The 23161-nt window shown below is 46.2% G+C and overlaps 1 protein-coding gene across 14 annotated transcripts in view; it reads left to right on the forward strand.

Annotated features, from left to right (window-relative positions):
• DLGAP1 (DLG associated protein 1) overlaps positions 1-21089 on the forward strand; it is a 320351-nt gene extending 299262 nt beyond the window's left edge. For 11 of the 14 annotated variants that reach the window (XM_060028714.1, XM_060028716.1, XM_060028715.1 and 8 more), the window contains 3 exons: positions 13268-13359; positions 17554-17706; positions 20507-21089. In XM_060028714.1, coding sequence (XP_059884697.1) covers positions 13268-13359; positions 17554-17706; positions 20507-20716 — 455 coding nt within the window. In that variant the 3' untranslated portion in view covers positions 20717-21089. Of the gene's footprint in view, positions 1-13267; positions 13360-17553; positions 18133-20506 lie in introns of those variants that run through there. The other 3 variants (XM_060028726.1, XM_060028723.1, XM_060028727.1) reach the window with 1 other exon arrangement.
• The last annotated feature ends 2072 nt before the right edge of the window (positions 21090-23161 follow it).

Genomic DNA, 23161 nt, shown 5'->3' on the forward strand with positions numbered 1-23161 from the left:
TCTGGCAGTCCCTCCTCCAAGGTCACACAACACAGAAGCGCCGGATGGAACAGATACAACACGAATAACATTTGACAAGATAATGATACTTTGTGTGTGCTTGGCTGCTGTAAAGCTCTGCGTACATATCTGTCCCTGCTTCCTTGGCAACCACAGTCCTGTTCTGATAAGTGGGCCTGGAGCTGCAGAGGGCCTTTGTTTTTACTAATTCTCTCATTTAACCTTTGCTTTTTTATAAGGGGGGGGCGAGTGCTAAGGAAGAGGGGCCAATCCCGTTTGGCAGGCATAGCCAATGTCTGAGTAACCAGCTTAAAAAAAAAAGTCTGTGTAACTCAGAAAAATACATTTGATAAATGGGTCAAACGCAGATCTGTCTCTTGGCCAGGCCACCTTATGTGTCCTTTGGGTCCTAGATAGGAAGGTCTCTCTTCAGGGTACATGACGACGGTTGGCTCCGTGACAGATCCCTCCCGGGAGAGCTGGTCTTCATCCTCGGTAGGGAAAGCTAAGGATAGGGTGGAAGAAAGGCATGAGTCTAACCACACCTGCTTAATTTATTTCGTGGGGCCCCGGAATTATTCCAAATTTTCAATATTTTTAAACGTTTGGGTGACTGCTTAATGCCTCTGAACGGCCCACTTAAAAACCGTTAAAATGGTAGATCTCACGTACATTTTACCACACACACAGAAACATCCACCCCACTGCCCCCCAAAAAGACTTTTTTTTTGCTGCAAAAAAAAAGTCTGCAGCAGCTGAAGGTAGATGGGTCAGGCTTGCCGTCTTCACGTCCAGAGTTATTCATCACGCTTATAAGAATGTAAGGTATTTTGTTAAGTACCTTCCTGAATTCAAAATACAACATGTCCACTGGCAGGGGTGGGGGGAGAAGTTAGGAAGAGAGCTCGTCTGCTCAATGGGAGCCTGAGGTGCAGATCTGGGGCATGTGGTGGTTGCCATCACCTTTCTCTATCACAGAGTTGAAGAAAAAAAAAAAAGCCATCCAGTCTTCAGGAATTATTCAGTGATCACTTATTTTATGCTGTGATCATCCTGATTCTGACCACTGCTTCCTAGGGATCTCGTCTGTGGCCTTCCAGGACTGGAAAACAGTGCTTTCCCCCAAACTGGACAAAGTGCTCAAGGAAGCGCAGAGAGAAAACCAGCACTCGCGGTCACCCGGTCACCTCCAGCCAGCTTGCCAAAAGTCCATCTATAAATTCTTTGGGTGTGTGGGTCTATTGTTTTCCCTGCGAAAATAAAAGCAGCGCGAGGACTTTAGTTCTTGGGTGAAACCTTCCTCCCTAACAGTCGATGGTAGGTTTTTGGCTCCATAACAGAAGAAGGGAAATCTGCAGTGAGCGAGGTTTCCTCGCGGCCGGGGCAGCTGACAGAACGTTCCCGCAGCTCTCGAAGTAAACCGATCCGAGCCTGTCTCAGACAATGGGGCCTTGTGTGAAACAGCTGTCTCGGGGAGATGGCTCGGTGCTGTTGGCCGGGGCCTGCCTGTTACAGAGATCCGTCTGGTATTATCTGACTGGGACGAAACGCCCAGATGGAGCGCAGGGCTCCCACCAGGAATGCGGTCCAGCACCGATGGCTCGAAACACGGGCTCGGGTTTCACTGGCCCCAGGATGAAATACTGGTTGATTGTGCTTGGAAATCTAGCAGTGCCTCCTGAATTGTGGGCAACTTATATGTGGAATTTTCAGGCTTTATCTGAAACGAACTGATAAACCCAAAGCGTGTGCGGGATGGAGGCAGATTAATTCCACTTTAATTTTGCCCTGTAATAGCATCCCCGTTAGTGAAACTTGGCCTTGAGTCCCCCAGAAGGCCTGGGAGCCTTGGCAGCGAACGTGGGGCTGGTAACGAAACCCGAAATGGGGTTTGCCCGGTTTCAGGTTGAGTTATGGGAAGCTGTGCACCGTCAGCGCTGCGACCGTTGATGGGTGCTATGCCCAGGGTCTCTGCAGCCTGAGGCCTGGTGGGTGGGTGGCAGGCAGAGGAACGCTCTGTGATTTCCTCAGCTCAGTTGCCTCAAGCCTTGTGTGCTCCTAAGCGGGGCAAGGTGGGTGCATCCTAGCTCCTTCCTGTTTTATTCTCATCTTTCTTTTGCAATGACCTGCAAAAGGTCCCTCCCCACCCCCATGCCCCAAGACACACACGCACACACGCACACACACACATACGCACACACACTGCATACTCTCTTTTTTTAAGGTCTGGCCAACCTGAAATTAGTGACCAGGAAGCGACAGGAACGAAAAGAAAACTGTGTGCAATGCGCCTTCTGTTTAACCTTCTAGAACGCTGGCTGCATTTTGCTTTGCACAGCACTGAGCACAAGGAGAAAGGTGTTGGTGCTGGAAGGTAATCTCCGAGCATCCCTTCTGTGGGTGTGTTTCACTGGGAGTGGTCTGAGGCTGAGGGGCACGGAGGCGAGGAGAGGTGACGATGGACAGAGGGAAGACAGGGTGCCTGGAAGCAGCTCTCCAGGTCCCTGGGCCACTGCTGTTCCCTTTATTCCAGACACTTGTACATTGTAGAGAGGCAGAGATTGCAGAGAGAGGGCCTGACTCGTGGAGCACGGTCCCCGATCACTTTCTCTAACAATAACCAATTTCTGTGAAAGATCATTGCAATGGCCTTCAAATGCAGTATTTAATCCTTCCATATTCCCAAGGGAAACGTTAACTCATTTCATCTCATTCAGCTTTCAAAGGCTCAGAAACTGTATTTATCTATGTGACGTAGATGCTGTAACTATTTCACGGCTGATGTAAATGGAGATATGGCTTGAAGCGTAACCATCTTTTATGAGTGAGACCCCTGGAGCGTGGACTGGGGAAAAAACATGAGCTGAATTTTTGCAAACTTGCTCTTTACAAACAAAATAATATTTCCCCCATGGTTTAGCCCCGTGGAAGCTCTGGTTTTAGTCCATGGGATAATTTCTACTTGAGAATTCTATTCTTTATTCATTCCCTTTTAATAAATTCATAAATTCGTCATTCTTTGTTCATTTAAGTTTTGGCTCCTTTAAGGGAAAAAAAAAGTGCTCTTGTTACATTCAGAGCAGCCCTTGTCAGCCAGGAGTGAAACAGATCCATGTTTTCTGTGGAGACCTTTTTATTGACAACAGCTCTGGATCACAAATGTGTTTGAGAAGCAGCTGGGCAGTTGGTTGGAGACATTCTTTTCCACGAGGACAAACTCGTGAATTAAAATGTCTCCACTTGGATAATCCCGACTTGAAATCACACAGATTCGGTCTGACAAATCCACATGACTTTGGAGTAAGTGGGTGGATCCACTTTTTAAAAAATTCCTTTTTCCTCCTCACTCCTAAAGTCTACAACATTCCCCCGGGGGGCGGGGAGGCCAGGTGAGCAAAAAGTCAAAAGTTGAGGACAGGGAGGTTTAATTCACCCACAACCTCGTTCAACTTTTCCCAAATGGCTTGGTTCTTCCAGCCTGAGTCAGCACAGCTAGTATTATAAATAGAAAACCAAGAGGAAGAATAGCCCCACCAAGACTATCTTAGCCAATTAATCAGTCAAGACTGTAAGGAAAAAGGGGTGCTAGGCACGGTAAAACCTTAAAGAAGCAGAATCTTAGGCCTGGAATCTTGCCGTTAATTAACTTTTCTGGTTAACATAGAGTTTATTGATGAGTCAGTTCACTTCAAAACCTCTTCCAACAGGATCATTGGGAGTTACATCGGCACAGTCTATGCCATGCCTGCTGGTAAAGTCAGACATATAAATAGATGGTGCTGGAAAGAATGCGGAGAGGGCAGAGACAGAGCTGTGCACGGAAATTTGAGGAGCAAAGCAAGGGAGAGGTGAAAGGGGATAGGTCTTTCTGGAGGATGCACACCTGTGCACAGGGGGTGGGGCCAGTGTGGGAGCCAAGGCAGGAGGCACCCCACCTCAGTGTTTAGCCTGAGCAAAGGCACTGCGGAGAGACCAGGTCTTGGATTCGGGAAACTGGGGGCCCAAGGCACTGAGGGAGTGGGCAGAGGTGAGGCTGGATGGGTGGGCCATTGAAGGGAGTTTCCCGCTTATCCCAGGGATGACAGGGGAGCATGGAAAAGTTTTAAGCGTGAGAATTATATGAGATAAGAAGACCCTCCAGTTAATAGGACCAAACCTCCAAACTGGCCATGGAGGGAGAATATTCATGCTGTGGAGGGGGTGATGGAGCCTTGTAGCCCTAATCATGAGCAACCAGGGACTCCTGAGAGGAATGTGGATGTGGGGAGACAAGAGGTGTCGAGGGGTTGCTCAGACGTGCTGCACGAAGGGTTGGTATACACCAGAGTTACAGATTTGAACAAAATAAACCTATTTTACAGAATAGCTGAACCCAGGAGCATGGATGGGATCACTCGAGGGGACTAAGGGAAGGGGGCTCAGGACCGAGTTTTGTGTTCAACATTCTCGAGGTGGAGGGAAGCAGAGGTCAGGGCCAGAGAGCACTGTGGGTGCCCAGGGGGCTGAGATTCCTTTGTGCCAAACGCAGAGGTCCAGGAGCGGGGAGGGGGGGAGAGCCAGACCGCAGGGACGGGGGACCCTGGGAGCTGAGGATGTAGAGAGAGCAAAGGAGTCTGCCCTTTGGAGAATCCAGCTTAAGGGAATGTATTGGTATGCTCCGGCTGCCATAACAAAGTACCACCCGTGGCCTCAGCAACAGAAATTTCTTTTCTCACAGCTTTGTGGGCTAGAAGGCTGAGCTCAGGGTCCCCGTTTGTCCCTAGGCCTCTCCCCTTGGCTTGGTCTTCCCTCTGTGTGTATCTACGTCCTGATCCCATCGTCTTGTAAGAACACCAGTTATGTTGGGTGAGGACTCACCCTAATGACCTCGCTTTAACTTAATTACCGATGTAAAGGCCCTGGTCCACATACAGTCACGGTTGGAGGACTTGGACGTTAGGACTTCAACAGATGAATCTGGGAGGACACAATTCAGCCTATAACGGGGGAGAAGAGGAATTTTATTTTAGCTAGAGGGGATCACGAGATGGGGGAGGATTTTCCCCTTAGAATGGGAGCGACTTGAGAATGCTGGCAGCCCTCTCACGTAGGGCTGCAGAGAAGGGCAGAGGTGGCAGAGAGGGAGTAGGTTCTCCGAGCAGCCAGGAGGGAGTGGGCCAAGGACACAGACAGACGGGAAGGGTGGGCGTAGAGAGCTCTTTAGGACGGGGGCAGTTATCGGTCGCTGGCTGACTCCATTAAGAAGCAATGGCAGTAACTCCAGGCACCTGACGTCTCTGATGCCGGCCACATCACTGCTTGCCCATCACTCATTAGGGCTTTAGGGGAACTGCGTGGGGGGCAAGTGTCAGGAGAGGGCAGAACACTGAGAGTGTTCATGCCTGATCCCCCTGTTTACTTCATCTCATAGGAGGCAAAGTTATGGTTGAAGATGAGGTAGCAGGGGTCTAGTTGTGAGTGAATAAGAGTCAGAAAAGGAGGGTCAGGGAGGGAGGTGACCAAGACCATCTTGAAGGACTAATAAACAGCTGCAAGAGATGGGCTGAGTTTGGAACCCATGGGTCTGAATGGCTCTAAACCACACGGCAAAACACAGCTCACAGAGCATCGGGTGGGCCCAGCGCCCTGCAGGCCAGATGTATCTGGCCTACTCTGCACCTGAAGTTGGACCTTGTTTTGCTGGAGCATCTGTGGCTCCCGGGGAGGGTCTGACCCTTGATTTTGCAGCGAGTCTGTTTTCTGCACAGGCTCCGGCAGGATGGTCTAGGCGTCCAGCCTTGGTTAAGGTCCTGTCTTCTCCGTGTGTCTCTGTCATCCAGCAGCCAGTTGGCCACTGTTCTAGCTCTGTTAGGTGGGGAGATATGCCCAGATAGGCATGAAAATCTGGGGCCCTGAAGAATTGTTGTGGATTCCTTATGCGCACAGACCAAAGGCGTGATTCCCCCACACACTGACGCTTGTCTAAGCCTGCCTGCGTGAAAGCCACCAAAAAAAGAGGACGTTCAGTCAGCTCACACTGTTGGGGAGAGACGATGGAGCGTGAAGATTAGCAGGATAAATAATGCCCTGTTTGGGATCATGTCACCTTTTAGTTTCCCAGGCGAATGACCAAGAGCTAAAGAATGTCGATAGGATATAGGAGTTATAATTCCTGCTACATCCTAACAATTTCCATATATGATTTCATTAAATAATCAGCAATCCTATGAAGATAGCATTATGATCGCTTGACAGACAAAGAAAACAGAGTCTGAGAGTACAATACATTCTCCCAAGCTCCGCAGCTGATAAGTGGTATTTCTGACTCCAGTGCCTATTCTCTTTCTGGGATGTCACACAGAGAGGAAGTTAGGAAAGGAAGCAGACCAGGGGAATTAGGTGTAGGCGGCAGGGCCTGGGACGTGTCCCACCAGCCTGTCCACTGCAGAAGCTTCACCACTGGTGGGACAGCCAGACGGACTCCTCTGTATTGATAGGTAGTGTCCCGGTTGAAGATATAAATGCTGATGGTGGAGCCGGCATAGTCCGTAAGAACTGGAAGCAGTCAAAGCAACCAGTGCTTCTGGCCTGTCAGCTCTAGAGGCCTAACCCTTCTTGAATATGAAATGCGTATGTTGGTTATGCGTAAGGATATTTTTTTCAAACAAAAGGTCACACATATTTATTCCTGAACCAAGCTACTCATGCAGAAATGTAGAAACAAAGAAAAAAATCATTTTCCCGATAAAACACATCCAACGGTCTAGATAGTCGGGATGTTTTCAGCTTGACATGGTAAGATGCTGGCGACTCTGATACAGTATAAATATGTGTAACACAGTATAAGTATATATATAGTATAAATATCTCCCACGCGGTTCCTTATAGACCCAGCTCAGTCTCATCCAGTGTCCCCGATTGGAGCCGGACCAGATTTTATTCCCATTTTTTATCCAAATCCACTGGGGAAGGGGATGATTCTGCTTTCGTTTCATGGCCAGGAATCCCTTGATCCTGAAAGTCTTGTGACAAACAGATTCAACCACACAGATCGTGATGGCAGAGAGAGGGAGCTAGGCCTATGGATATAAAATAAGGGTTTTGACTCAGCAAAAAGTCAGACACGTCCCCGGCGGAGACGGCCTTTGTTTTACTCGGCTACCACTGAACACTTGAGAGAAACTGTTCATTCCCTTCACTCCTGTGCCTTTTATACCACCTCCTTGTTCCCAAAATAAAAATGGTACCATGTGGGGGTCAGTGGGAAGGAGGAGGTGTGCTCTTTTCTAGATGTCTGGGTTTCTGATTGAACGTAGCGAGGAAATTTTAAATCGTGGTTTTCATAAAAGACTATTTTGTCTTTCTCTGCTTCTCATTACGATGCATAGTCTTTCAAAGAAAAAACAAAACTTGAACCTTACACCCGCCATCTCTTTCAAGTGACCCCTGGTTCCTGCATTCTTTTCGTGACTGAGATTTCTTTGTGCGACAGTCATTTTCGGTAGACGTGCTTTGCCCTCCTGCCCTGACGTAGGACAGGGATCAGACTTGCCGAACTTCTGCAAATTCCCCCACTGACTGGTTACAGCTGCCCCCCTTCTCTCCACTGGCCGTGGCTAGAAAGTGTGGATAAAGGAAAGAAATCATGCTCAGAGGCCTTCAGTTGAGTGGATTCAGAACCAATTCTCAGTAAGTGTTGAGGGAAAAGAGCACAGCTGGACCAGGGCCCCAGGGAAGACACTTCATACTTTGAGCCCAGCTTTCCTCGGCTAAAATGATGACATTGGCCCTGCCCCATGGGGTCCTGTGAGGATCACGTTAGATGTGCGCGTGAAAGTGCTTTGAAATACAAGGTAATAGTAATATAAATAGGCAGGTTTTTGCAAAAACCAAACCGTGATGGCCTTTCTGATCTTCCTGGCTTTGTGTGGTGAGCTAATCCAGGCCTGTCCTCTCTGCTATGATCCCCCAGAGCCACCCATTCATCGTGGGATGAGAGGTCTCTAAGCTTATAAGTGGGGGAGTTAATAAAGAGATGCCCACTTCTTACACAGAAGGAATTCAGTTCAACAGCGTTTTGGGTTGTTGTTCTGCAGTCCCACTGAGGGATAGACTAACACAGGAGCTGGGAGGAAAGGAAAGGGAGAAAGGAACCTGAAAAAATTCACCATCAGGGTTCTTATAGGCATGCAGGGAAACCAGGGTTCTCTACATGCAAAGAGCGGCAAAGCAAGACAAGGCCTAATCTGTGATTACATGTGATACAAACAGATGGAATAAATCATGGTTAAATGGCATGCCTGGGGTGACACAGCAGAGATTATTATTCTGGAAGAGGCAGAGAATGGGCCCTAAGGGAAATGGATGGTAAAAACTATTAACTACATTTGGATGGAACAATCTGGAAAGACTGTGTGGACCAGAGTGTGAGAAAAAAAACAACTAAAGGAAACCCCAGGGGCACATCTTCCTCCTGGATGGACAGAGCCTTCAACCGCCCATTCTAGGCCGTGGGGTCTCAGCTGTGCTAGAGGGGTTACCCCAATCTAACGCTCTCCTTTGCTCTCAAGAAGGCCCTTAGCTGTCGCCTTTCTAGGACCAAAGGAGACACCTTCATAAACTCCGGGGTGGGACTGGGATGTTGGTTGTCTGGTCTAGTGGTTTCCTTTAGGGAAGGAGGCAAAGGGGACAGAAGTAGAGAACAAATACTTTGTCCGTAGGGCTTCCCTTCACTGGAGAGGGAGAGAGGGGAAAAAAAGAAAGAAGTAGAAGTTCAGAAGCAAATTTGAAAAAAATTAACATTTGATCCTTTGAGGGAGAGCACATCCATTGATGTTTGCTCTCTTGCCCTTTTTGTACTTTCATGTATTTTAACTTTTTTCCAAAATAAAAAACAGTGACATTTTCAAATGATGATTACTATAACAGTTTAGTCCAGAGCCAATTTCATATTGCGACGGATACCCACACAAACCACTTTTGTTGTTCTTTGCTTACTTTCCTTTTTTAAGGAGAGAGACCAAGAGAACTGAAAGCTCTCTGATCACCATTTAAAGAATTCACTCTCCTTTGGCCCAATCATACTTCTTCCCATCCATCCCAATCCAAGTGATCCAGCAGATCCCAAACACGTATAGCCATGTTTGTATTTCTGACGTCCATCTCCCCCACGTCCCCTCACCAGAATGGAATCCACAAGGGCAAGATTTTGTCCTCATCACCGTGTCACATCCATGCAGCACAGCCTGGCACGTCGTATGCCCTTATTCAATATTTGCTGAGTAAATGAGTGAATTCCCAGAACCCACAGGGAGTGTCCCCGCACCAGCTTTTGTGTAGATCCCACAAGTCCTTTCAGGCTCCTTTGACATTTTTGGCCTTGGCTTTGAGGGCCAACCCAGCCCCCGCGAAGTTAATTGCCACCACGTACAATAAAATAGTGAGATGCAAGGCTAACACCTTGGGAAGATGTCCTGTACCTAGGCCTCTTCTGGAACTTTCTTTCACCAGATTGGGCTGTTATATGCATAGGAAAGGCCCACAGAGGCAGCCTGAATATCTCATTTACGCTTGCTCCCTTATCCTTCTTTTCCTAGCATCCCTGAGAGAAGTACTTTTCTTTCCACCCTGCTGAAGGCTGGTATGGAACATTTTAGAGTAGTTTCAAAATGACCTTCAGGGCTTCCCTGGTGGCGCAGTGGTTGAGAGTCCGCCTACTGACGCAAGGGACACGGGTTTGTGCCCTGGCCTGGGAAGATCCCACGTGCCGCGGAGCGGCTGAGCCCGTGAGCCATGGCCGCTGAGCCTGCGCGTCCGGAGCCTCTGCTCCGCAATGGGAGAGGCCACACAGTGAGAGGCCCACCTACCACAAAAAAAGAAAAAAAAAAATGACTTTCAGATTCTTCTTTCTTCTTAATCTCATTTCTTTTTTTTTCAAATATTATTTATTTTTGGCTGAGTTGGGTCTTTGTTGCTGCGCGTGGGCTTTTCTCTAGTTGCAGTGAGCGGGGGCTACTCTTCGTTGTAGTGCGCGGGCTTCTCATTGCGGTGGCTTCTCTTGTTGCGGAGCATGGGCTCTAGGCATGTGGGCTTCAGTAGTTGCAGCACATGGGCTCAGTAGCTGTGGCTCGCGGGCTCTAGAACACAGGCTCAGTAGTTGTGGCGCACGGGCTTAGTTGCTCTGAAACATGTGGGATCTTCCCGGACCAGGGCTCGAACCCGTGTCCCCTGAATCAGCACTTAACCACTGCGCCACCAGGGAAGCCCTTTATCTCATTTCTTTACCAACCTTCAGCCTTTTTTTTTTTCTACTTTTTACTTCCATTGGAGTTTACCATTTACTTTGTCTTTTTTACTTCCTCAAAGCCTATGTAACAAATATGAATTTTACCTTCAGAAGAAAAGAGTTATTTCACCCACCAAGTGAGTGTCTAATGGAAAAAGTAAACGAAAAAAATTTTATTAGAGCTTTCTTAAGATCAAAGTGAGTTTTTAGTTCTCTGGAAAAGAAAGCGTGGAGGACAAGGAAGTAGGGGTAATCGTCTGCTTGTCCCAGACCTCCTGGTTCATGGAGACAAATCCTCATCTCCCCATCCTGGGCCTAGGAAAGGACACTAGAAATGCAAGTAATCCTGGAGCCAGCAGGGAATTTCCATTCAAGAACGTGATGGTAAAAACCTGAAAAACAGAAAGGCCCCGACTCTATTCCCGGTGTTTTCGCTCTCACCAGACCATGCTGAGTGAAGATGTCCCTTGCTTAACTTCCAAGAAGACATCCGAGTTAGCCCCTGCCTACGTGGTGGGTGTTGCCCAAATGATTGTTTGCAGCAGTGCTTTCCCCTTATTTGAGAATCGCTGTCTTATTCAGCTCATCTTGTTATGCGGTCCATTACAGAACTTAGGTATCTGGGTGTCATTGAGAGCCATTAGTTCAAACTGTTGAGGTGTATCCAGATACCTCAAGTTTCTCTCACAGTCCCCAGGAGCTGTACAATCCCAGGCAGCCGATTGGAGACCTGGGTTCTAGTTCTAAGCTTTTAGGAATCATTCTGAGATTTGCTGGTGTCACAGTCCTGCCCTTCAGCAAGATCATTCAGAGACGTTTCCAGAAACCTCAGAGCTTGCCTAAAGCCATGTGTTCACTTAGGAAGTGCCCCTTCCGATCTGTCTCTGACTGATCTGGGACAGGTCCTCCAAAGCACATACCTGTCCCAGACAACCAAGGATACTGGTTGCCTATGAATAATCCAGACATTTTTTTTTTTTCTCTTCTGGGCAGAGCAAGTGTGGGGCCCACAGTCGCACACCCACAGTGGAAGTGTGGAGTCCTGGTCCTCAATAATAAACATTTATTGAGCACTTGCTGTATAATCAGATCCAGTCCTAAGCAATTCACACACATTGCCGCTTTTTTTTTTTTTTTTTTTTTTTTTTTTTTTTGCGGTACGCGGGCCTCTCACCATTGCGGCGTCTCCCGTTGCGGAGCACAGGCTCCGGACGCGCAGGCTCAGCGGCCACGCTCACGGCCCCAGCCGCTCCGCGGCATGTGGGATCTTCCCGGACCGGGGCACGAACCCGTGTCCCCTGCATCGGCAGGCAGACTCTCAACCACTGCGCCACCAGGGGAGCCCCCACATTGCCGCTTTTAACCTTCACAACAACCCTGCCAGTAAGTAGGTACCCTTAGCCCCATTTTACATATAAGAAAACAGAGATTAGGTGACTTGTCCAGGGCAGTGTCTAGGAAGTGTCCCGGCAAGGATCCTTGGCCAGTCAGGGCCAGTACTCTTAACTTCTGTGGTGCCCTGTGCTGTCCTTTCTGCTTTGGGGTGTTGAGAAAAGGAGGGAGACCTCACACAAGTGATTGATCTGTTAAAGAGGAAAAGGTAATCATCCCAAAAGATTTTACAAACAGATTGAAAAAAATGTCAACTCCTAGGCCTGAAAATTTGCTGCCTGGTGGCTCTCAAGGGGGACCTCCGCTATCCCTGGGGAGGTAATCTCTGTGCTTCAGCTCTGGTGTGACTGGTGACTTCTAGAGTTCCGAGATGCCCTGGTCACATGTGCGGGAAGGCTGAAATATTTGGGTAGTGCCCAGGGGGTGGGCAGCCGAAATCATTATCCAGCCTGGCAGCCTTAAACAGAGGAGCAGATGACTAGAAACCCCAAAATGAAGTTGCTTTTCGTTGTCTTCTCAGTCTTTGTGGGGAATGAGGTCAAGAAAGGGAGATCTAATTCCACTCCGAGTCTCAGGCTCGGTAAATTCAGAACAAAACTATAGCAGCAAAAACGTTGCTTCAGTCCCATAAAATCTCTCCCTGTGAAGATCTCCAAGCGGGCAAGCCCCCCTCGGAGGCTCCCCCGCTCTGCCTTTCTCTGTGGGCACCGTCTCCCCTTCCTTCCTGCCCGGTGCCCAGTGCCGGGTGGCCGGGCTCCAGCCGTGCAGCAGCCTGGGCCCCACCGGCGTAGGGAGCGCCTCCGGGATAACGCGGAGCTCGGGATGCTCGGGATGCTGGGGCAGAGGCTCCTTTCTGCTCAGCTCGCCCATGCGCTGAAAGGTTCTCCCCTTCGACTGCACCGGAGGCAAGAAGTAGCTTGCAAAGGGAGGATTTTCAGCACAGTGCACAGGGAATTAAACCTCTATGCACAATAACGTTGGTCTGTGGAGTGGAAAAGCAGGGGCGGTGCTGGCGTCCCCTAGGCAACGGGCTGACAATGTTCACTCCTTAGACAATCTTGCAACTGGCCATGGCTCTTTCCTGACAGTACCAGTGGCTGAACTCCGGAAAAATAATGAAGGCTATGGATGGGATATGGTGAGTGCCACGAGATTCCCCGCTCCAAATTAGGGCTGCTTTTCTTGTGTTTGAACTCGGATTAGAAAAACAAGCTAGCAGACCATGACTGCTGACACAAATAGATCCGTAACTGTACGGCGAACACTTGAAATTCATCCTTGCAGTAAAAGGGAAAAAAAAAAAAAAAAGCTAAACTATTTGCGTCCTTTCCTAGTAACATCCAGGGCTGTGATGGAAAACTCCGTTACTCCTAAGAAAGATGCATGATGAGCATGTGTTTTTCTCCAAGTTGGTTTTCTTCTTTAACCCAGGAGCGTCTGTTCCATAGACCGCAGAGCAACGGCCACGACCGGGCTGTGTGCGTGTGCGCGCGTGCGGTGTGCATATCGTTTTCCCTAATTGCTACAGCATAACTTCCTCTTTGCTTTACCAGACTAAGTCTCAGCAATGAGACGTCACGTGTAAACTTCTTGTCTGTTTGCTTTTTTCAGTTCTAGGGAAAATCCGAACTGCAGTTGGCAGTGCCCAACTTCTTATGGCCCAGAAATTCTACCAGTTCAGAGAACTGTGTGAAGAAAACCTGGTAGGTATCCTTACCCATCACTACCATTTTCCCTGCTAGTACCACGAGAAGAACCTGTTGTCAAGACCGGTCCACCTAAAGTAGAACCAAGTCACAGCCCATCGGACTCTCTAACCTGGAATAGAGAGTTTTCTGATGAATCATATATTTCCTGCTTTTCTTAAAATTAAAAATATTTATGTTATACTTAAGTAATCTTTGAAGAAAGAATCCAATCAGGTTAAAACTCCATTCCCCTCCCCTTTTTTGTTCAGTAACTGAAGACTTTCCATTTTCCTGGCCTTCTGATTTCATTATTCTTACCAAACTATGGAGAAGACTGATACGTAAAAAATAATATTACAGCAAAAAGATCATTTTCGATAATGAGTTTCTTTCTGAAATAGCCATCAGGGCTTATTTTCTTATCAGAGTTCTCTGTTTTAATTCAAGAATCAGAAGTGGAAGGTGTCATAAAGTATAGATTTGATCTCCCTGAGACCAATGAATCATTCATCCTTCTTGGACATACAGAAACAAAATAAACCAGGACAAAGAGACAAAACTAATACTAGCATCAACAACATTTTAAAAAAATTACCAGCAAAATACAAGAGCAAGAGCTTCCTCACAGAATTTTTTTTAAATGCTACCATCCCTACAAGTGTCATTCCACAAACATAGCTTTTATTGGTCAATTAATGATCAAGTCGGATCTAAATAAAGAAAATGAAAAGCAACTAGTTTATCTCCTGGAAGGTTAAAAACATGAATCATTTGCAATCGGATTGACCCAGACTATGATTTTAGAGTTCTAACCACATCTTGTTAACAAGGACAAATACAAACCGAATGGAATTTATCTAGACAGGGCTCAACCAAGAGCAGATATAAACCCGGCAAAAGTTGGTGCTCTCCGTCTCTCTTCACCAGGCTTTTCTTTTTGAACCCTCCCCTTGGGGCTATCCTTTCCTTCCTCCTCACCCCCACCCCTGACATCTATAGTTTGTTTTCTCCTCCCTCAGCAAAAATTACCTGACCCTTCTTTCAGCGTCTCAGAAATTCTATTCTGAATTATGAGATAATATATATTAGTAGATGTATTGATAAGTGATTCAACCAATATCTTATTGAGCTTCACTACGTGCCAGGTACAGAATTCCTGCTAATCTGTAAACTTGCGGATGTGTCACAGATCTTTTTTTTTTTTTTCGCGGTACGCGGGCCTCTCCCGTTGCGGAGCACAGGCTCCGGACGCGCAGGCTCAGCGGCCATGGCTCACGGGCCCAGCCGCTCCGCGGCACGTGGGATCCTCCCGGACCGGGGCCCGAAGCCGTGTCCCCTGCATCGGCAGGCGGACTCTTAACCACTGCGCCACCAGGGAAGCCCCACAGATCTTAATTAATATGATTCTTTGCTCTTGTAAAGAATCATATGTAAAAAAGTTCATAGAAGGCCATATTTCTCAAACTGGCCAAAAGACACAGGCGGAGACCAATAAGTACACGCTACAGGGCAAACACAGCACACCTTTGAAAAGAATTATAGAAGCAGGAGCAGAAGCGCACTGTGTCCTCAGAGCTTTTAAGTTTATGATCTGGTTAGATCCTCAAAGCAACGGTCTGGAGAATATAGTGACATTATTTTTATGACGGTTCTACCGTTGAGGAAAATGGGCCTGGAAGAGCTCAGTGACTTGCCAGGGCCGCGTGGTAAGAGGCAGAGCCAAGGTTCAGATCCCAGTGTGTTCGACTTCAATCCCTGTAAAGGCCCCCCAGGATTTGAGTCCCCTCCTCACCCTGCTGGCTCAGCTCCATCTCCTCTGCAGCAGGAAGCACGGTGGCCTGGTGATGGTACCACTTAGGTCTACAAAGCTGCATTGAAGCAGCACTGAGATCGGTCACACCAGGCCCAGCTCTGCTTGCTTGAGTTCTTACTCCTTGGAGGACACCTGAAAACTCTTGCACCTTGTCTCCGACTTGACTCTTGGGCATAGAATAAATGGATTGCAACAAAAGTCAACCCAGGGACCTGGCCCGCCGTATCCTTCTCAGCCTCTGCCACCTCTGACCTCCAAGTGGCCTGGTTCATACTCAAGCGGGTTGTGCATCTCCTTCTGCGCCGGGGTGTCACAGGAGCCTCTGATTCGGAGACTGGCTGAGCACCCAGGCTCTTTCCCTCTGCTTCCCCATCTATCCCCTGGAGGCTGTGTCAGCAAAGAGAGTCTTGGTGGGAAAGGAACAAATTACCCGTGTTACAGAGTTAAACGACCTCTATCATTTCATCGACTGATGCACTAAAACAGTTTAACCAACGGAGCTTGTGACCTAAAAGACTTCGGTGAACTTCAAAGTATGAGCAATTTAGCTTTTAGTTACCAATAAGATAAGGAAATATATTGCAAGATCATAAAACTCCATTTGACAAGTACTTTGTCAAAGCTATTATCTGTCTATTCTGAACCTAGATATTAAGAAACTTTCTTTTTAGTTTACTAAATCAAAGTACTACAGAGAAACCCTCTTGTTAATTCAGATGTCATTAGAATAGAGTTTAACACTGACCCAAATACTTACAAATTTTAGAACTTACTTATTCCAATGATCTATGGGTAGTTTTAAAAGTGTAAGTTTATAAATATATTCTTTACTTGTATTTATTTTGAAGCCAGACCAATAATGCTAGTCCATGAAAGGGGTAAAACGTTCTTTCCAACTTATTAACTTTGATGGTCACCAACCTTGAGCTTCCTGAAATTCTGATATTTTCATAGGGCTGATTTTAAAAGTACAAACCGGCCTCCAGTTATTATATGGCATGAGACTTCACAGTCTTTCCAATTGCCCAGATTCCCAGAGGTAACCAAAACGGACCCCTGCTAGAAACTTTTGGCAAGTGGGAGTCCCACCCATCTGCCCATGAATGCCTTTAGCTACTGTTGCAGGTAGTAACCAGCGATGAACACAACACCTTCAGTCTTTAGTTGTTTTTTCTGTCTCAGACCATATAAATGAGTGGTTCATACTTTCTAGTACTTGTCAAGGATACGTGAATGAGGGCAAAGAAAGTCAATCCACAAACCAAAGAATGTTTAATATTATCTAGCAAATGGGTCACTACAGGCATCTATGTGTGTGTATAGACAAGTGTTCTCACATTTGCCATGTTACGTTATGGTCAATTTAAAACTAATTCGCTTCCAAATGATTTTGTCCAAGTACTTATATGATAACATGACTTCCTACATTAGAGATATCTTAATTGTTAAACACACAGTAGTTTGAAAATCCAGTTCTTTTATTACTTATCATTGTTTGCCCTAGTATTTTCACTCAACGTGAGTATTAAAATGAACTTTACTTTAGATTCCTTATATGTTCTCTGAGTATGTTGGATGGCATGGAGTTGAATACTGACTCTAGTACCAATACACTGTATTTTTTTTTTTTGCAAAAGGTATTTTCCTTTAAATATAGCTTTAAATGCATCTTGTCATAGATCATACATTCTGGGATTTTTCAAATGTTTATAGACTCCCTGCCATAGCGTACTGAAGGATGTAATATTAACAAAAGAAGAATTTTACTTTGACGTTGAGAATCACTGACTCCGATGTGTATAAGATGAATGTATAAACTTATCATTTGCAGTGGAATCTTTTTTAAAAAACCAAACTCAGAGAGAGTATAAACGTGGTTGCCAGGGGCTTGGGTGTGGGGGAAACAGGGAGAGGTTGGCAACACGGTACAGATTTTCAGCTATCAAACGAATAAGGTCTGAAGATCTAATTACAACATGGTGACTATAGTTGATAGCAGTGTATTGTATAACTGGGCTTCGCCAAGAGAGTAGAACATAAATGTTCTCACACACACACAAAGATAAATACATGAGGTGATGATGTGTTACTTAACTCGACGGGGGAGTCCTTTCACAATGTGTGTATATATCACATCATCACGTTGCACACTCTAAATATTTTGCAATTTGGTCAATTATTCCTTAAGAAAGGTGAATATGTATATAAGACATATATAAAATATGAAATGAATAAAAGGGCCATCGATAGCCTCACTTCTCTCTCCTATCTGAAAACCAAAAGGAACTCATCCTCCTTGCGTTATTTGAAATATTTGAAAAGGCCGCCTTGGTCCTGTGCTTGTTGTCCTAGATCATCACCTCTAAAGCGTGAATGTTTTTCTTTCTCTCGTACAGAATCCCAGCGCTCATCCAAGGCCCACCTCCCAGGATTTGGCGGGGTTCTGGGACATGCTGCAGTTGTCCATAGAAAATATTAGTATGAAATTTGATGAACTTCATCAGTTAAAGGCCAATAATTGGAAACAGATGGATCCTCTTGACAAGAAGGTAGAACAATGTAGATTTTGTATGGTTCATTTAAAAACCTGCACAAACACTGGACAGTCTAAATAGGCTTCTGCTTTCAGTCTTGCTGTTTACAATGTGAAATGGAGCTGATATCATATTAATTTCATTGTAATGACAATGTTTACATAGTAATCACTTGGGATATTATCTGTAATATGTTTCAGGCATATTTTTAAAGAAAAACCTGTCTGTGTGAATTGGAAAATGGGAATGTGGCTTTTTTTGTTAATTAAACTTTAAGTTAAACCATTTTAGTCACTGGAAGGAACTGCCTCCATTTTGCTTTTTAAACTAAAATAAATGACATCTTCAGTGCACGGTTACATACAGCAAGAGCTCAACTTCCTTACACCCCTAGCACGTGCTTCCGAGAAAATAGGAAGCCCTGCAAACTAACCGACTTTGATAATCATTTCATAAATATAGTAATAAAGAAACCACTGTTGTTCAAGTGTAAAAATATACACACCGTAAAGTTTCACAGTAATCATAAATGTTGGGATTTTTTAAGAGTTTTACTGTTGGTTGATTTGCCCTGGGGAATATCGCTCACTGGGTTCCTCATGCGAGAGCATAGAAGTAAAGACTCAAATGCTTTTACTTGAATTAATAAATGGCAATTTTCACATTTGATTACGGCGGGTCCACCAGGCTTGCCCAGGTATCCAATGTCCACCTCCCTAGGCTGGCCAGGCATGCATGACTTTTTTAACCCTTTGCTTTCCTATGGCCTGAGGTCAGATGTTCCCGAGAGATTCACCTTCTAAATATTAGGCACAGCTATACTTGTGATGCCCTTTTCCTATCCCTGCACCTATCAGAGAGCAAGCCTCAGTCCAATCCATTCTGCTGCTGCCCATTATAATACCGGGGTTCTTGGGGTCCATGGGCTCCCGGGAGAAATCCAGTGCCAACAGCCGGTGCATAATCAAAGGGGCCACCGCTCTCATCACTATCCCTCATCTCTAATTCTGTCACCATCCACCTGTGGGGTTTTGGTGCGAAGCATCAAAGTACCATGGATGTCTGTGTGGCCTCTCACTGGGGGAGCCAAACATTTGCACTCAATCTAGTTTTCTTTAATCTGGGTTTAAAACTGTCTGCTACGTAAGCTTTTAAATTGGTCTGACTTTAAGAAAACACTACAGATGTACACACATACTGGTGACTGAATTTCTAGAGCTGATCCATCTGATTTCTCACTCATGGATTTTTAAAAATTATAGTTAAAAAATAAAATGTGCAAGGAAAGGAAAATATGACTAAAAAGTTTCCAAAAGATCGACTGAGTTACCCAACAATGAAGATTTTAAACGTCCAAAAGGAGTGAAGCTAAGAATTGATATAGGTAACCTATTGACGCAGTAAATCATTAGTTAACTTGATTTCTAAATCTTCACACACGTTGTCTGTCATCAGAGCTTTGCATCACCCCATGAACTGGAAGGGAAACAATGAACAAGACAATCAGGGCTGGTGGACTATGGTTTGCACTCTGTGCTCCCCTTTTTTATCCACACAAGACGCCACCTTAAACAGCCGGCGGGCAACTCCAGTGCAGTACGTTAACTAGGTGCTTCACCCAGGCAAGCAAGGAGGAACACAGAGAATGCCCTTGGGAGAATCATGGAATCCCTAATTTAAGATACTTTTCACATTTAGTTTTATGAGAATTAGGGTATTTTATTAAAAAATGAAATCATCAGATTCACGTGGACCTTTGTGCAGCCTGAAAACTCACCGTCTTTTTCCCCAAAATCCTTTGCGGTTTAGATTCCCTTCTTTCCCACTGTACTTTTTTCTAGCCCAAGTGATATATGGCTTTTGTTTTTGCAACGGCATTTAAAAATAGCCACCCGTTTTCTAGTTTGCTGCTGCTAGGGGGATGAACTCTTTCAGTCTTGTGTTCAGTTTTCATGGCACAGTGTCTGTCCCTGTGATGGAATTGCCCTCTGGGCCGCCACAGTCGCCCCGAGATCCCTAAGGCGTGACGGTCCAGCAGGATGTTTTAGGAGCTGACTCCACTACCCGGGAGGGTAAGGAACTGTCCAAGTCCTCCCTCCAGGGTGACCCTGCCCAGTACATTGCTGTGTGTTTGTGTGTGATGTGCAAACGGGTGTAACTCACTGTGGCATCAGCAAAGCTAAGCGAACGCGGGCTTACAATCTTCTTCCTCGTTTGGTTGGTTAGGTTTGGGTGGGCCCGAGGAGAGGGCGGGGATGTTTTTAAACTCTGAACCGAGCTCGCAGCCTCCGCCTCCCTCCTTAGGGGGATGCAGAGTTCTAAGAGGCGACCGCTGCCACCCTTTCCCATCTCTGGCACCCAGAACAGTCTGGAGCCTCCAGAGAAAAACCGCAGTAAACGTGCTGGGAGCCGCAGCCTTTCAGCAGGCGGGGGGGGGGGGGGGGGGGGGGGGGGGGGGGGCATTTTAAATACCCACATCCTTCCCTTGGAGAGACCTAGTTCTGCCATCCAGCTTTACCCTTGGCCTTAAACTTACCGGTATTTTTTTCCCCCTGCAGCTTTTGAATACGCAAGCCAGAATAATGAAGAAAAAATATATACATATCTATACATGTAAATATATATATATATATATATATATATATATATATATATATATATATATATATATATATACAGTGTGCAGATCAGAACTAACCTAACCACCCTTAGGCTTAAAAAAAAAAAAAAGTGTGCTAACTACTGACCTATCCCAGTTTTTCCCAAGCTTGTCCTGAGAAGCTGTGTAATGTCCTGAACCTTCTGCTTTGATCAGGAGCGAAGGGCCCCTCCTCCAGTGCCCAAGAAGCCGGCGAAGGGCCCCGCGCCGCTGATCCGGGAGCGCTCGCTGGAGAGCTCGCAGCGCCAGGAGGCCCGCAAGCGCCTGATGGCCGCCAAGCGCGCCGCGTCCGTCCGCCAGAACTCGGCCACCGAGAGCGCCGAGAGCATCGAGATCTACATCCCCGAGGCGCAGACCCGGCTCTGAGGCCCCCGGCCGCCGCGCCCCCGGCCGCCTCCTCCCCGGCGCCCGCCCTTCGCCTTCTTGGCCCGCCCACCCGTGTAGACGCGGCCCCTCTAGGTCACCCGCCATCCTCCGTTCTCTCGAGCTTGTCTGTCCTTAGATTCCAGCAATATCGAACCATAGGGTATCTCAGAAATCCAGGATCCCGGGGTGGGGGGGTCCCCAGGGGGGTGGTCCCCTCGGGACCTCGCGGACTTCCACCCGAAAGAAACTAGGAAACTAGGGCTCCGATCCCCCTGATTTCCCCGACACGCTTCCTATTTGGGCAAGCAGATGGAACACTTGATTTCCAACCTCAGAAATCACACACCCTGTCACCGGAGTCGGGAAGTGACACACCGAGAGGGGACGCAGAGGGGCTGGGGGGCGGGGGACCAGGATGCGGAGTGGGGGAAAGAGAAGCAAACCCTGCGGGTGCCGGGGGTACCTGCGTCGCTCACAGCTGCAAAACTGCCTCACTCTTGTGTCATCAGTCACTGCTTCAGATGTCTCAATCAGCAGAAGATTGTCAATCCGATCTTTCAGGGATATCCATCTATTCTGAAAGGCAATAAAATGAAGATAGGCAAGGCAAGACAAAGGAAGCACTGCTAGTTTAAAAGACTACAGAAGGGATTTTTTCTTTTGTCCTATTCTTAAGAAGAGTTACACCTGAAGTGTTTTATCAGCTTTTCTTGTACTATGTATATTATATTGTTGTGATGGTGGTGGTGGGGTCTTTAGGGGAAAGTGTTGGTTCTATTAATTTGTTAGTGTCCATCCTGGGGGCCTACCTAATTACACAGAGCTAAGTACATCTCTGCTTACGGAGTGCTGTACATGGCAGCCGGGCTGCTTTCTGCGAAAAGTTGGGATTTTCCTAGCATCCCCTTGGAATGCTACACATCCGTCTCTTTTAACCCAGTAGTTCATACGGCAGACGTCTGTCTTCATCAGTCTTTTCTCACTGCTCCACAGTCCTAACACACCCCCGAATAAGGATTTTGTCCTGTGTCAAACCGGTAAAATAAGCTTTCTGTCCCAGTAGACATGCTGCCTCGTTCCAAAGAGCGGCCACTTGTCTTGAGGTCCCAGGTAGAGAGAAGAAATTTGACCTGCGAGGTTCAGAGGCCACATGGAGGGGGACAGTGTCATGATTCCTAAACACTGAAAGAAACCCAGGCTTTTGGCAGAGAATGTTGATTTCCGTTTTTAGTCCTGATGGATGGCCAGTATGACTTTTGCATCCAGCTCAAGTTATCTTTAAATGCCCTCACTCGTAGCAGTTTAAGCACTTAGAATGAGGTGATCTTAAATGATCACTGGCGTTTTCTCCAGCTCCCTAAAGCGTTAGAAATTACCATTGAAAAATGAAAGACTTTTAAAAACATACATCAAATACTCTTGCACCAGAGATGCTTTTTTTTAAAAAAACAACAACAACACTCTCATAGCCAGGTGCTAATTTAATTTTATTTAAGCAATTAAGAGAGGTGATGGGTTCTGGCAACAACTATTTTCACGGACATATTCTAAAACCACTAGAGAATTCGCTACCTCTCAGAGCCATTGATGCTTTGAGCTATCTTTATAAACAGGGCACAAATGTTTACTGCTGTGGTTTACAAGACAAGGGCTACTAACATTTAAAAACCAACCAACCAACTTTTAACTAGGGTGAACAAAGCACCTTTGAGTGCTTTATAAAATTGGAGCAGACAGAGAATTTGAGCTTCAAGTATTGCTGGTTTTAAAAAGAATACACCTTTTCTTTACTCTAGCAGCCAAGGAAGGTCACACAAAGTTTGCATCAAGTAAGGCCAACTGCCACTTTGGGTAGCCTATGGTCTCATTCAACCCTGACAGTGACTCGGAACTCAGATTAACGTGAAGGAAGCCACACCCATTTGAAGACCAGATGTCCCCATCCACAGCTCTGCACCGTGAGGTAGAGATAAGATTTGGATTAAGAAATAGATTTCTAATACTGTTCAAGATCATCCTACAATATTTTCTTTGCAAACTGGTTTAGCCCAGGATATTTTAAAGAGAGACAAGAGATGGCCTATTTATCTTGTCTATGTGAATGGTATTTGTATATTCATAAGCTATTTTTGGTAAGAATTTTAAATCTTTTAGCCGAAGGCCTCCAGGCACCATGACCTTTGCCTTCCTTGAAAACACCAATTGTACAAACACTTTATAGAAGGCTAATTATTGATGTTAAGACATGATCCCACATAAAGCTGCCTGTTAATCACTTGCCCCCTTAAGCTGACATCCATGACCATAACCTTTGTTACATTGTTCTTCTGATGTAATTTGTAGAAATGTTTTTTAGTTCATATTGGAAAATGTATGTACCCTGAAAAATTACTTATTTTGTTTAACTTTGGTATAAAGGTGTTTGGGCATTTTCTTGGGGAGGGG

Source organism: Delphinus delphis, chromosome 13, assembly GCF_949987515.2.
Source record: "Delphinus delphis chromosome 13, mDelDel1.2, whole genome shotgun sequence".
NCBI lineage: Eukaryota > Metazoa > Chordata > Mammalia > Artiodactyla > Delphinidae > Delphinus > Delphinus delphis.